Source organism: Manacus candei, unplaced genomic scaffold (genome assembly GCF_025592945.1).
Source record: "Manacus candei isolate 608988 ecotype Guabito, Panama unplaced genomic scaffold, ASM2559294v1 h1tg000015l, whole genome shotgun sequence".
In the NCBI taxonomy this organism is placed as follows: domain Eukaryota; kingdom Metazoa; phylum Chordata; class Aves; order Passeriformes; family Pipridae; genus Manacus; species Manacus candei.
In genome coordinates, this window is record NW_026138063.1 from 11,796,586 (window position 1) to 11,811,729 (window position 15,144).

General features: G+C 40.2%; 1 protein-coding gene across 1 annotated transcript; it reads left to right on the forward strand.

The window, feature by feature from the left end:
- The first annotated feature begins 301 nt into the window (after window positions 1-301).
- OSTN (osteocrin) lies at window positions 302-15,144 on the forward strand. Its single transcript, XM_051782179.1, has 5 exons — window positions 302-351; window positions 7,391-7,489; window positions 10,175-10,392; window positions 13,915-14,011; window positions 14,292-15,144. The coding sequence occupies exons 2-4, from the start codon at window positions 7,391-7,393 to the stop codon at window positions 13,997-13,999; spliced, it is 402 nt and encodes a 133-aa protein (XP_051638139.1). The 5' UTR covers window positions 302-351; the 3' UTR covers window positions 14,000-14,011; window positions 14,292-15,144.

Sequence of the window (15,144 nt, forward strand, 5' to 3'; positions counted from 1 at the left end):
TCTTTCTACTCCCGTGGCTATCTGAATCTTGAAATAAAAAAAAAAAAAAAGGAAAAAAATTCCAAAACAAAACACTAGACCTTTAATTATAATCTAATCATCTTGGTCACAGCAAAAAATATAACGAATGTGAGGCAAGTATGTGTGTGAGAGTACAGGACAGGGAAAGGTTTAGGGCAAGGATCAGTGGAAAATCTTTAGAAGTGATGTAAGAGAAAGCAAAGGCAGGGATTGGAGTTTGTAGACTACAGCAGAGACTATAAAAACTCTGAAAGAAAGCTGAACATTAGGGATAAGAGGGAAGAACATCGCAGGACCATTAAGGTTGGAATTGCTTGCATCCAATGCAAGGTAAGAGGAGTAAGGACAGAGATGTGTTTGGGATGTTTTTTGTCTTCTACTCTGTTTACAGAAGCTTTCTTCCCTTCTGTGCTTTCTTCCTCTTAATTTTTTTTTCACATTTTTTGTCTTAACAGACATGCACAAGGTACAAAGATGCCCATGCCTGGTGGGAAAAGCACAGCTACTTTTTCCAGTTTGGGATTAAGATAATAAGGTGCCTATCACCTAGTATTTCTTGTAATAAAACAGAACTAATAATATTCAGTGGGAACTTAGTTAATCAGCCAGTACTCAAACAGAATGTGTCAGTGCATCTTACAGCAGTGACTAGTTACTTTCATGCTCTTGCTTGCTTTACAGTAAACTGCTGTCTGTTTATTGTTATGGATTTTCCTTTGTATATGTTACTGTCAAATAAGATGAAGAGCTATGACAGAACAATCCTTTCACATTACTAAATATTGTATGTGGTTGACAAGTTTGCTGCATGTAATATATTGTAAAACAGGAGATAAATTATTCAGGAAAAGTCCTTAATTTATGAATCTGCTAAAGAGTTTTATTATATCCCATACTAGATAAACGTTGATCCAGATTCTGCTGCATTCCAACAAAAATAGTGTAACTGCAAAAACATTCCTACACTAACAGAGTAATTATCATTATCCAGTGATCTGACTATTTCAGCTTTCTACCACTGTAAATGAAGGCAGACTCTGCTTCTGTGATAGTCATTGTGATTTCTCCATTCTGAGTTCAAAACTATTACAGTGGGGTTTTTTTCCTCCCACGCTGAAGTTGCACAAGTAAATACATGCAAATACCAGTTGGTTTAGATGTCCAGAGGCTACAGTAAAGTTCAGAATACACTACTTTTTGAAGCACAAGCCTTTAGCTTTCCTTACTTGCTTTTTCAGTTTGAAATTATTGCCCTCTCACAGGGATTGCACTGAAAGCTGAGGAGCTGAGAGGACGTTTTGTGCCCCTGCCCACTGATTCACTCAGGAAGCCCACTATTGCATTTATCTGTCTCTGCTCACCTCTACTCAAAATGCAACTGAACTTACTTGCCTTGCAAAATACTTTGAACATCATGAGGAAAAACAGGCAAAAATTCTTAGCTCAAACCAAGCAGATCTATGGTGTAAATTATGGGAAAACTGCAAAATACATCTGGTTGGACCAAGTGTTCTTCAGCATTTATAAATACCTGCCACACTGATTTCAGCAGATGAGGGCTTTGTTTTCACTCGTTGAATGAATGAGAAATGTGTGTCTTCTGGCTTCTTACACAGCAAATTAAAAAAATTGAACAATACAACAGTTGTGAGAGCTCTATTGATATACCCTGGCAAAGTTTGCAAGTGATTGCAGCTATTCTTCTTAGTCAACTCAGAGAAACAGGTTACTCTCTAATTTTCATTTGTAATGCATATTCCCTGAGACTTTTTTCTTCAGATAGCACCCTTGATCAGAATTTGTTTGTCTAGTAAATCAGCGTGAGTGTTTTAATCTCATTAAGTGTTCCAGTGCCATACTTTTCTTTTAAGAGCTTATCTTGAAGGATATTTTTTTACCAGACATTAAATAGTCTGTTATTATATTGATAACATATTTTGCTAATACACTCTTTATATTAGGTGTGATGAACTTCTTCTTATCATTTCAATACTGTTAGGAAAGAAGATAATTTTTCTAATATAGGAAAACACTTTCTATTTCTTGATTTTTATTGATAGAAAGCTTTCTTATTTTTGCTTTAAATGCTGAAGATGGCACTCTAACAATGAATAGTTGTGGGTTCTTGTGCTAAAGATGAAGGAAGAAAGCTGAATGTCAAGTTAGAAATGTTAAGAAAAGCTGGCATGTATAAATAGCATAGGGTTGAAACTTTGTTGGCAATGAAGAATAGCCTAATTTGGTTTCCATTGTACATACCAGGAATACTGCAGCTCACTCAATTATCTTACTGAGGAAAGGTGCAAATAGGTTTTTCCCACTAAGAGGTATTTTCTTACTCTGCATAGCATCCTTCTTATTTAATAGTCCCTCAGCTTCTAGATGGGCTTTACCACTTCTGTTTGTGTCCTGTGTCATGGTCTCCTACTTTTATGGTATTTATGTGAATTTTGGGTTTTTAATTTCTAAAATCTGTTGCTAGAAATTGATTTACTGCACAGTGTACTCAGCTTAGAAAGATGTCCAGCTTGTGTCCTTTCTGCCCATTCTAAAGAGAAGTGTCCTCCTCCCTTCTTTATGGCCATTTGGTTTCATGCCCTTTATCCACAGGGAGACATGAGTACCATGACTGACGGGTCTTCCACAAGTGTTTGCCCACCTTTGTCAATTAAATTTTCCTGAATCCTGCCTGTGTCTGTTAAGCAAAGGTACCCTTACATGGCTCTATTCATTTAGACACTTCTTGAACTCCACATGGAAATTAGAGGGGCACCTCTCCATCCTTTCTCCACATGAGCCGTGTGATGCGTGTGCTGCTCCCACAAACATTGCATCTTGTGTGGGCAGGGTCAGTGCAGAGTCCAGTCAAGCCCTGCAGGGACTAAGCCATGACTGAATCTGTTTTATCAGAATACAAATGGTAGGAACAGCTGTGTGCTTGAGCATCCTCCGAGCAAAAGCACAGCTATCAAACAGGCAAAGGTGACTATAGTGGTGATATAAAAACATGTCAGAACCCAACACTAGAAATCATGTTACAGGGAATGCAGTTATTAAAATGAAGGCTATGAAAATCAATGAGTAATTTTGAGTGCCTTCTTGAGAAACCTTTAAGGAACTTCATTTTCAGAAAATGGAACATCCTTGGCCTTGAAATACTGTGTGACCAGAATTTTCATTTGGGACACAAAAATACCTAGGCCTTATCTCAAAATAACTAGTCATGCACCTCTTGCATAAGTTAATGAATTTTAAATTCTCTCTGGTTCCATCAGATGAAACCTACCTGCATCTATTTATCTACACAGTCAGGAAACTGAAATTGAAGGGAAATTACATTGTAACAGTGTCTTTGCCATATAGCTAATAAAATATATGGCATTGTTTAAAAATCTACACCTACCCCAGGAAACACATTATTAATAACATAAGGGCCTGACACTGGCAGCTTACATTTCATTTTGCCATGCAAGTCCCATGCTTCAATGTCTTGCTTCAGTATCTTTTAGAAAGAGGTATGTGAGGAGTGTTCCATATCTCATCTGTGGAATGACAACAAAACCACCACTCTAACCTAGTTTTGGGCTCCGCTTTTTTTTTTTTCCTGAGGATGGGATTTGTTTTGATTTTTCTGCCTTTTCCTTGACATTTACATGACTATGAAATTGCACCTGAGATACACAGGGGCCCTTAGCAGTTTCTGAAATCACTAGAACTGCTGATGTGGGCACATTTTTGGCTTTGTGATAATATATACGATCAGAGGATTTGCCCTACAACTTCCAAAAGTAATGCAAATTTGTTCCAGCACTAGTAGACTTATTCTTAGAGCTTCACACAAACCACATTTAAGTTGTTCTTTTGGTAAGATAATCATCCATCTTAATTTTTTTGGACAAGGCGTATTGCTGTCAGTATGCACGCTGAGGCTAATGAGGCTAATGTTAGTATTCAGTGGTACATTTGATTAAGATAGGTAGCAGCAGTCAATATTCTATTTTGTGGCACTAGAGCAGCAACAAAATACCCCAGTAACTGGCTTGGAGACACAGCTGTGATTCCCCCAGCTGGATGGAATCTACATTCACGACTAACAGCTGATAGAGGTTTACCAGTACTAGTCCAGTGTTCATATAACAGAAGGACTGGAGGCCTAAAAGGCATTGCCAGGAGCTTCCCAGTGCCTATGGGACAGTCATGCCTTGGCTTTGCATCAGATCAGTTTGGGAGCATCCAGGACCAAACCTCAAGGGATTCTCTGCTCAGCCACAAGGTGCTCATTGGAGGAGCAAAGTCCTGGTTTGTAGGTGAGCTCGGACACATCCTGTGTTGGTGCTGCAGCAACAAGCAGAGCACTGTCATCAATATAGTGGCAGCTGAAGTGAAAGATTACAGTGCAAGGCATGATGTCTTGCCTCGGTTCTCTTGCTAACAGGCCAGTAAGAAAAATAAGGCCCTTGTAATTTATGCTTGCAGAGTAATCTCCACAGTAATGTGAAATATGATAGTTCAAATGGGTAAGAACAATGATAGCTGTTTCCATTTTTGACAGGCAATGGGCTTGGAGCTTGGTGATGAATTGCATTCTGTCTGCAGTTTGTTCAGCCCACTTATCTTCAGGATGTCATTTTGGTTTTTGTTTTTTTCTTTAAAAGAAAAACATCTTTAAGTCCTTTGGTTGGATGTTGGAGACTTAATATAAGTTTCTGTTTGGTAAAGTGTTTTGCTTTCTTGTGATCTTTTCTTGGAAAATGGCTCTCTACAGATTCCTAAGTAAAAGTTTTGTATGTTTATCCTGCTTTGATAAGGTAGAATAATGTTCTCTCTTTTATCTTTAATTTTATTTTAATTGGACCTGCAACAAAGATACCTAATTATATGAGGAATTTTAGTTTTGACACATTTTAAGCTGAAGTATCACTAAGACACATAAATATGTCTGAATTTCAGACTTGCAATTACATTTAGAGAAGGGTAAACCATATTTTCAGTCAGATAACAACAGACCCTGAGATAATAAAGACATGGCATTATACCCCAATCCCCTGACCTAGCTCTGTGAAATTAGTGGTGAAGAATTTTCTGGAAGGATGGAAATTCAGTACATATAGTAAGGGGCATGTCTTGCAAAGGCTTGTCAGAGCTTTGCTTATTCTCAATCAGTAAGAAATACTGTAAATCCTCACTTAAGGTCTCTCTTGGAATGTATCAAGGTAAAATTGGAGGGGGTGAAGCAGTAGCCAGTGCAGGGCTGGGAAAGCCCCATTTCAGCAGGAGGGCTCTGCTTACCCCATTACAACAAATGAGCTCAAGGAGAAAAACTAACAACTGCTTTTAACAACTAAGGCCCTATGACATGGCTGAAGGTGGAAAGCTGAGTCCCAAACTGGCAGAAGAAAGTATGATTTTAATTATATTTACATAATCCTCATTGCACCATTAGTTTTGCAAATATTTTTCTGGAACTAAACTGCTCCCCTACAACAACCCTGCTTCCTTCTCCTGCCTTGGTCCCATTGCTGCATGAAAATCAGTAAAACAGGGTGTTGCTGGACTGAACTTTTGCTCCCTTTTCAGTCAGTGACACTGACTCTTATCTGCTCCTTCCCATGGGAACTAGAGCCAAGCTTTAAGTCCTTACAATTTCCCCTGCTTCTAATTTCACTGGCGGCAAGTTCTGACCAGTTAATCAAATGTCTTTTGTGTTGCAGGTGCCTTAGTGTTTATTTTGATTAGTGTAACAGTTGCTATTTTTAGCTCTTTGGTCTTTGGGTTGAATGAATACCAGCATAGATCTTAAATCATAATAAACATGTGTTTTTAACCTTGCCATTTATTTTTACGTCTCTGTATCCAAATAATCAGGATGTGGTTACCTGTGAAGGTAGTAGACTGCTACTTCAAATTTCAATGCACACCCACATACAAAAATATACATTGTAGAGGGTCACAGCTTTAGAAACACTCAGTCAGACCCTTGTGTTTATGTCAAGCAGTGGCTGTTGCTATCAGACTGAGAAACAGTGGTACTGCCTGATTTACTACTCCAACTTTATCCTTTGATTCCAGTGAACTAAGTCTGCCTCACCCCTACACAGTAATCATCAGCTTTCTTCCTAACTGCTGATCCCTCATGTACCACATTAAAAAAAATAAGTATATATATATATAGAAAATAGGGTAACCAAATAACAGAAGCACGTGTAAAATGTTTTGAAGAAGCTAAGTGAGAAACAGAGTTTTGAGTTTGCTGCAAGTGTTATATCTTTTTAAAAATGGACTCCAAATGCTTTTGAGGTTTTATTCTTTTGTAGTGTGGGGAAAAAGTAAAAACCAGTGTTTTACCATGTGTTTGCTGCCTGATCTAATGAGAAATTTTCTACACAAAGGATAAAACAACCATTATGTATTATATAAATGTATTTATACACCCTTTCCATTTCTGCTTTTGCCAAGTGGAGATTCAGCAAAGAATGGCAGAATCAGATTTGAGTTATACTCTGGGGCAGGACCTGGAGACAGAGAAATCAGGAAATTAACAGATGCTTTTGGCACTAGAGGCTCCAGCCTAGTTCTTATTAGCATCAGCTAAAATATTCCCACCTGAGTCAGCTGGAGGCACTTCAGGTTTTAAGAGCTAGATCCAAACAAGGGCTTAAACAACATAGGCTAAACCCATGGCCCAAGACAATCCTGGAGCAAGGAGCTTCACAATCCTGACCCTCACAAAACTCGTCCCTCCTTGGTAGGCATCTGCAGTTCTGCAGCTGTAGCACATGGTCAGAACACCACCAGTCTGAGCAATGTATTTGCATGCAAGCTTTTCCCAGGTGTGTCAACTGGACAGTTTTATTCCAGGATCCCCCTGGAAGTTGTGGCTACCCTTACGTCATGTTAGAGGACTAGTGAAATGTAGCCTTGCTTTCAAAATGCTGCTGGAGAGGTATGTGATTGCTGTCACAGCTTTAAGCACCTCTCCAGCATGTGGGGAGGTCAGGGTCAACCTGGTCAACCTACCAGCCAAAGTCTCCCTGCTTACAAATGAGCATCTAGTTCACCTGGTTCTAACACAAGTTTGCATTCATCACAGCTGCTGCTGCAAGGACTGCCCTACTGTGCAGAAAGGAATCAAAAGATTTGCAGGGCTGTAAAGGAGCAGAAGAGGGAGCTGATTCTTCATGGGAAGGTGAAGAGCATTCAGCTGACACTATCTGGTTGCTGGGGTTTATGCAGTGACTGTTGGTTAAAAAAAAAATTAACAGCCACAGGAAGAGAGTCTCCCTTTGTTTTTACTGCTTTAAGGCCTTTAGAGCAAGATTCCTGAGGGAACATAGCTGTGGAGTCATTAGCAGACTGTTCTCCTTTGCAGATGCTGCAGTTCCAGCTTGTGGTGGTGCATTTGGCCCTTGTGATTGCCCTGCTGTGGTGGCACTCTAGCTCGGTGCTCCTTGCCGAGGCAGCCCCAGAGGTAGGTGAATATTTCTGGTGGTTGTCATGTAACTGCTCTCCCTTGGGTGTTTTTGGCCACAGAGTGTGGAAGACACCAAAGTATCTAAATAGTGTTGGAGAATATTGACTCTGCAAGGGCAGAGGAGGAGCCCAGTGAAGAAAGATGCAAATTGCATGGCTCTGGAAGGACAGACAGAATGAAGTTCCATCCAAATTCTCACAGCCTCTCCTGAAACACCATGGGATCTCCTGTGTATTAAAACATTGTCCAGTGGATAGAGAACTTCCTGAAGAGGGGAAGGAGGTGATGGCAGGGGGGAATGTAAACTCCTCTAACACTGAAGGGGAAGTGTAATTCTTCTTAAAGACAAATAATAGCATGAGAAGGCTGCAGCTTCCAGAAGCCATAAGGAGATCCCTGAGAGGAGATCACCTGCACAAAAGTTACAAATTAAAGGAGACAGAATAGACCAGGAGGGGGAAGGAGCCAAGTCACTTGCCTGAACTTGAGAAGGAAAGCAGTAGATGAAATGGGAGAGTTGTCTCATGTTTCATCCAAGATGACATGCAGGGGTTGCACCTGAAAATACTTCTCCTGCATTCTCTATTTTTAGTCAACTTGACATATGCCAGATTTGGCAGGAAACATATTTATGTAATGCCATAAAAAAAAAAATCAAGTATCTAAAAGTTTAGTCAAAGTAGCACTGTTTGGCTGTAGGGTCTTTATATAGGTTTAAAATTAGATGCATACTGAAGAATACTGCTGGATCCTTCTACCTTGCTCTCTGTCTTCACATAAGCATGTCCTGACTACTGACTATACAAAAGCACTGCAGCAGCTGCTGTTCTGGTGCCACAGAGACCTGGTATTGTGTCTATATCAGTGGTAGATTTTTGTGAAAAGAATATAAGAACAGAACGTCTTTGGACGCTTCTTGATCTAGAGCCTTGCACTGGACCAGGGCATGTTTTAGCTGCTGATGGGCCAGAATTTGTCTTTGAAAGAGTTTAAAATCTCAGTATCTATGACGTCCTTTGGCAAAGCATTCCCCTTCATCTACAGGCTGTGTTTAAAAAGTAACTCCTTATATTTATTTTAAATCCACCATCTGGTGACTTCACTGGGTGGACTGAGGAGCTCTTCTTCTTGAGGAAAAAATTACCAGTCTTTATTCACCTCATTGATGTTCATAACTTTATAAATCCATTGTATCTCTGCACCCCACTCTCATCTCTGCTTATCTCTGAAGTTGTATTTGGTTCAGTGGTTCACCATAGGAAAACTCTTTTCTACTTCTGATGACTGCTTTAGCTATCTCCTTACTTCTTACAATTCTATTATATCTTTTTAAGACAAAGTAAGTGGGACTGCAAAGTAGTCAAGAGCAGAGGCTATTTTTGACCTTCTAGTTTCAAGTGTTATTCTAGATAGGTATCCCCACTAACCGAAAGGGAGAGTTGAGTCTTTTTTAAAGACATTATATTGTTGCAAGCTTATATAAAAGTTTTATAACCCTGAAAGAAAACAGAAAGTTTTGCTCTGTGTACTTGAGGCTCATAAAAAGTAGAGTCAGAGGACAATGTGAGATCCTTTACAAAAGTATCAACAGTGCTACATCAATTGTGTGATCATTGTGGACATGTACTCCTTCTCATATAAAGGTCACAGTTTTATACACTCCATCACTGCTTATGCCACCCATCAAGTGGTGGGAAACATCCCCACTCAACTATGGTGTGGACCACAGTAGACAGGCACATTGCATCACCCATGTGACATCTTCTTTACATTTGCACTAAAACCACTGTGTATGAATAAGAAAGATAGTGGTGTGCTTCTAATAGAATAAAACCTGTTTCAAGGCATAAGTTATAATTTTTTTTTTATCTAATTCTGTGAAGATCAAGTGGAGCAAGAAGGCAAACATTTCATCTGAAGAGAGAATGATTTGAGCTTGCTTTTGCAGACTAGCTGCTGCACTGTATTTTTCTGTTATATGTAAAGCAAATATTTAACTTTGGTTTGTTTAATTTCTCTCTTGATAGACCCCAATATTCTCAGCTATTCTGATAACAAAGTAGAGTTTGGTTTTGAAATGGTGTTAAGCCTAATGTTGTAACTAAGGTTCAAACTGTTGCGTCCACTCAACATACTGTTCTTTCCTTTCCTCCTCCCCATGTACTGTTACTGCATAAATTCTTAAAATGTCAGTGCTGAGCAAGTTTATTTTGGGATATGTTTTGCATAACTATTAATTAATTTGTCATATTTGGATGGAAAATTCTGTATAAGTTTTCATTACTACTTATTAGCATTCATTTAAAAAACAAAAATCAGGGTAGATGTTGGAGTTGGGTAATGGTGATTGCATTTTTTAGAAGTATTAAACCACTCAGCTCATGCTATAAGGATACTAATCACAGTGCTGAGATAAGGATAGTGGGATGACCTGCAAAAATAGGCTTTGTGAAGCAATAAATTTTGATATTTCTTGCAATAATGAAAGCAAGTCCAATTCTATAAAAAGAATTAATTTCCAGACTTTGAGGGTAAAATCCTTTCAGTGGAAAATGGCAACATTTCACAGAAGGTCCGAATTTCAGTGTCCCAGTGTATCTGCAGGACTGCTGCTGTGACACTGGTTGAGATGTTTTTTCTGGAACCTGAGCAGCCAGCACACTTTATTGCTTTCTTTTGCAGCCTTTGGAGCCTTCGGCTGCTCTGGGCATGGGAGCACCTCCCATTGCCAGTGAAGAGAAGTCAGCCACCAACCTGGCAGACAAACTGTTCCTTCTTGATGACTTGGTGTCTCTGGAGAATGAGGTGACTGAGACCAAGAAGAAAAGAAGCTTCCCAGGATTTGGCTCTCCAATTGACAGAATTTCTTCAACCTCTGTGGATGCTAAAAGCAAACAGAGGTAAATTCTTAGATGCTCTTACCAGTGATAAAGTTGGTAGAAGGCTCTATTAATAGGTGCTCTGGGTACTGATGGGTTGGCTTTAGCCACCAACAGGTTTGCTGGTCAGTTGTGAGGTGCCTCTGATCAGAAACCATTCTGGTTGCACTGTCCATAATCCTTCAGCTGTGCTGTATAACATGTGAACTAGTTCATTTATCCCTACAATACTGTACAGCTACGAGAGAACATTCACGAATGATTTTTCAGTACACTTCTTTCCACTGATATGAACTAAACTTCAGTTTAAAACTATGTTTTTGATTGTGAGATTATTTAAAACAAAAATATGCCTGAGGGGCAGGGCTAGGTGCTCCTGAGGCTGGGGTGGAAAGAAGGTATAGTGATGTGCATGTTTTAAATAGCAGCATGAAGAACACATCATGAAAATGGGCACAGATAGTAGAATAAGCTTCAAGACCACGATCAGCTTTGGATAAGTAAGGGTTTAATCAATACATCAACACCTTCATGGCATGTGTGTGAAGATAAGCATGTTTATAACAGGGCTAAGCAATGATGCTCAATACAGCTGGGGAGAGACAGTGACTTTGGGCCAAAGCTCAAAGGGCTCTTTGCTGTATCTGAAAGAGCTTAGCTGTCTTGTTCTGTTCTTCTGGTAACTATCTTCTTTTGGATGGAATCCCTAATGCCACAAAGTATTTAATAACATGCTTAAAGCTTAATCTGGAAGTGGAAAGTATTCATGAGAGCCAGTCAATATTATAAGTATTTTTTTCAAGTGAAGTTTTGCAATATTTTCTTGCTGTTTTTCCATTTATCCACCCTGTCTGCCACTAGGACTGTTTGACTGCAGCCAAAAGCGATGAAATACGAAATTTTTAAAACCTTGAGTAGAACTATTCTGTTCCGTATGTCTCTTCAAGAGGTCAAAATCAGCTCACTCTTTGTTTGCTTTTTAGCATATTTTCCCTTTTCAGGGGAAGAAATAGAAGGTCATTTTTGAAGCTGCTGTACTTTTTTGCAAAGTTACACGGTATTCCCAGTTTGTCTCATGCTTTTTGGATGGAAACCTTCTTTCATTCTACGTGCAATACAAGAGGAAAAAACCCAAACCAAACACACACAAAAAAGAGAAATTGTGGTGAAAATTGTCCGTGCTTTCTAGCAGCTTGTCTCTGAATAATGAGCTCATGCTCACTGCACAAAATTCCACCTTTTCCAGCATCAGTTTGCAGTTTTGCATTGGGATTATCACCTTGGGGAGCTGATTAGCTTTTAGGTTTGGGATTGAGTTACTTATTAGAACCATCTGAGCTGCCTTGATCACTGTACTGGTACTGCCATCAGCATGGAACAGAGATCAGGTGGGTGCTATGAAACAGTAGTAAGGCTCTGCCTTTTGATGGAAACAGGCAGAGGCTGCTGCACTTGGAGGAGTAAAACAGAGGACTGAGCACTCCGTCACCCAGAAGAGAACAGCTCATTTTTATATGAGCTGAGACAGTTACCTTTAGAGACCAGGAAATTAGTGAAAGCTGATAAATAGATTGAGCCCCCTGAATCAATAGAGTCAGTGCGTTTAGTGCCTGGCATACAAGAGAAACTTTTGGAAAAGAGCAGATCAAATATAAGTCCACTTAACAGATTGTTCTGGCACCCCCTGGTTACACCAGAGCCCAGATCCTGGTCTTGCACATCAACATCAACGTAATGCTTTAAAAGCATAGGAAAAGCATGCAGGAAGGTGGAAATCTTCAGGAGAGGTAAAAAGATCCAAAGGCAGAGGGAGAGAAAGAGGCTCTGGGAATCTTAGACAAGGCTGTTTTAAGGAGGAAACGTCACTTTGTCTCTAGTAAGTGATGAAAGAGGGCCAGCGTGGTTTGGAGGGTGGAGCGGTGGCTGTGCTGCTCTGACGCAGGGTGGCCACAAGAGGGGACGCTCCGCTGCGCTGCCTTTCTCGTAGGCATCACTTCACAATTTCCTTATCTAAGTACAGAGCATGACAATGTTACAGCTAATGGTGCAGAAACACCACCCTCTCCTCACCCCCGCAATCCAATTCCAATGTGGGGAGTTAATTCCCCTTTTATCCAGGCAGGCTCAGTATGGCTCTGGCAGCCCAAATCTCCCTCCTGCCCCCCCATAAGTTTGTGCCTACACCTGGGGGGAAAACAGTGTTATCCTTGAGGCAAGAGGCTGAGGATCAGCCCTTGGCTTCCCTTCCCTTTGCTTTTCATAGGGCTTAGTGTAACAATGCTGGATACTTTGGTGCCTGAGGAAGGGACAGGGAGGGCCATACAAATGGCTCCCCTTCATTTGCGATGTTCTGTAGCTGCTCCAGCATAACCAGTGTGGTGCTCCCTACATACGACATACACCAGCAATTCCCATTTTGTGACCCCATCTGAAAAGCAGCTAAAAAAGAGGCAGTGGGGCTGCAGATGCTGGAATGATGGGTCTGGGCTTCGGCCCATGCCCAAGAGGTATGAGGAAAGGAGCCTGCATGGACTACACAATTCTGGGTGGGGTGTGCAGAGCTTTGAAGCCCCAGTATGAGGGAGCATGGCAGTGCTGACACAGAGCTAGACTTCAGAGCACCAGAGCATGCTCTCCTGCTAGTTACTTTGCAGCTGGCAACTTACAGAACAAGTCCTTAAAAAGGACTGATAAAGAATTAATCTTCCAGGGCTTCTCTTGGACCTGCATTTCACTGGCAGTATTTCTAAAGAAAAAGCTGATATTATTCTCAGCTGCAGGAAATCTTGCCATTTCCACAGTTAATTAAAATAAAACTTCTGCTCGTGGAAAAAATGCTCCAAAAATGCTGAATTAAGATGGGAAAACTTATTGTATATGAAAAGAACCATGAAAAATATTTCTGCATAGAAATTCTTTCACACTTTCCTCATGCCCTCATTCATCAAATTGTCAGGAAACTTACCACATGGAAGAGAAAAACCCAACAAAACCTTCCCATTTTCAACCTCCTCAAAGGATTGCTAATATTCAATTTTGATGAACAGTACATAGCCAGAGACCCCATAAGAAAATCCTGCTAGGACTTTTTTAACTTGTCCCCTTTGTAACTGTGCAATACTTTCTATCTCCTTGCTTATCTTAGCCCCAGCTGGCCCTGGAGACTTTGAAGATCCAGTCTAATGGGTCACCTGCAGTGTATGAAACAATTCCCCTTTATAAAAGCAGCGTATTGCCTTTCATTTATGAACAGCAGTTAACTTGTGAAGTTATTTGTTTGCTGCTAAGTAAAAGCAGGGATAGTGCATCAAGCTCAGACAGTCTCTAAAACAGCTGCAACTCCTGCCTAGTATTTTGTAAGACAAGTGCAGCATCTTAATTTTAAACACATCTTTGGCTGCTTCTGCGTCACAGTTCTGTCTGAACAATAAGGTGTTAGTGGGATGAATGGAGGAATCAAACATGTAGTAACATTTTGATTATTCATGAGGTGTCTTTTCCCATTTCTTTTCCCTCCTTCTTTGCTCTTTTTTCCCCATGCAGGAAAGTGCTTGAGCTGCCCAAGAGACGGTTTGGAGTTCCTCTTGACCGGATTGGAGTGAACCGCCTCAGCAACACCAAGGGTTAGCAGCTCCTGCAAGTAAGCCAAAGTATTCCAGGTGTGGGCAGGCTCAGAGAACCCCCCCATTCTCATTTACATGGAGGTACTCAAGTCATACTAGTAGGCTCAGAAAGAGTGGCTTAGGAAATTATGGCTTCTTATAACAGGGAATGCCCTAATTTGCCACTGAGTACCTCTCTACAAGAAAACAAGTATTTCTAACATTTTCATCTCTTCTAGACCACCTTACAGTCTGTTTTTCCAAGCCTTGCATTTCTGACATTGGAAAATGTAATGTTTACTGCTTTTTTGCCTACAGGTACTTCTATTCTTTATGACTGATGCTGTATTGGAAACAGTACAGAGATACAGAAGATGCATCACAGCATGTCTTGTCCTTGACTAATGATACAACACTCAAGGAATTGACCTCCTGCAAAATCTGTTTCACATTGCATTTTACAAATGTTGCCTTTACAGTAATAACAAATTCAGTTCATCAGGTCAGAATGCTCTCACGGCTGTGCACAATGTCACTGATAGGAAGGAACAGAGAATATGTATATATTTTATTGCATGGCATTTATCTGTTAAACTAGCAGAAGTTTATTATCCTAACCAGGACTGATAAATTTTTTGGATTGAAAATAAAATTTCGAGAGATGCCAACAGCAGTCCATGAAAAGCAGACAGTTTACTTTGCACGTTTCTTTCAAAAGGGGAGTTGTTTGGTAGATGAAGGGAGGATTTAACAGTTATGGGACAAAGCTAGAATTTATTTGAATTGCTGTTTGAGAGAATGATGTCTTTTGCCTTTACTAGGAGTTAGTCTGAGTAAGAACTGTGACGATGCCTTAGTATTTGTCCTGATGTTTTGAGTAGTCTTTCTCTTATCTCTGCACCATATTTAGACATGTTTTCATCGTATAGCAGATCCTGAAATGTGGCGAGACTTTTAGTTTCCTCCTCTAAGCTGATGAATACATTTCACTCCTCCCTATGCATAACATAGGATAGCGTCCAAATATGAAGTCATCTACTTCCTAGACCATCTGCATCATATGCCTTATTTTAGCCTCTTGATGTGTGCACAGGGCGTAATCAGACATGTAACTCTAAAAGTTCAAGTATTTCTCACTCTGGTAAAATGTAAACATATCCTTTCCACTTCA

What these genes read in the sequence shown, in the direction of transcription:
- OSTN (XM_051782179.1), top strand. Translation starts at nt 7,391, where the DNA reads ATGCTGCAGTTCCAGCTTGTGGTGGTGCATTTGGCCCTTGTGATTGCC. An exon ending in TTGCCGAGGCAGCCCCAGAG is followed by an intron (nt 7,490 to 10,174) that starts GTAGGTGAATAT and finishes TTTCTTTTGCAG; the next exon opens with CCTTTGGAGCCTTCGGCTGC. An exon ending in GATGCTAAAAGCAAACAGAG is followed by an intron (nt 10,393 to 13,914) that starts GTAAATTCTTAG and finishes TTCCCCATGCAG; the next exon opens with GAAAGTGCTTGAGCTGCCCA.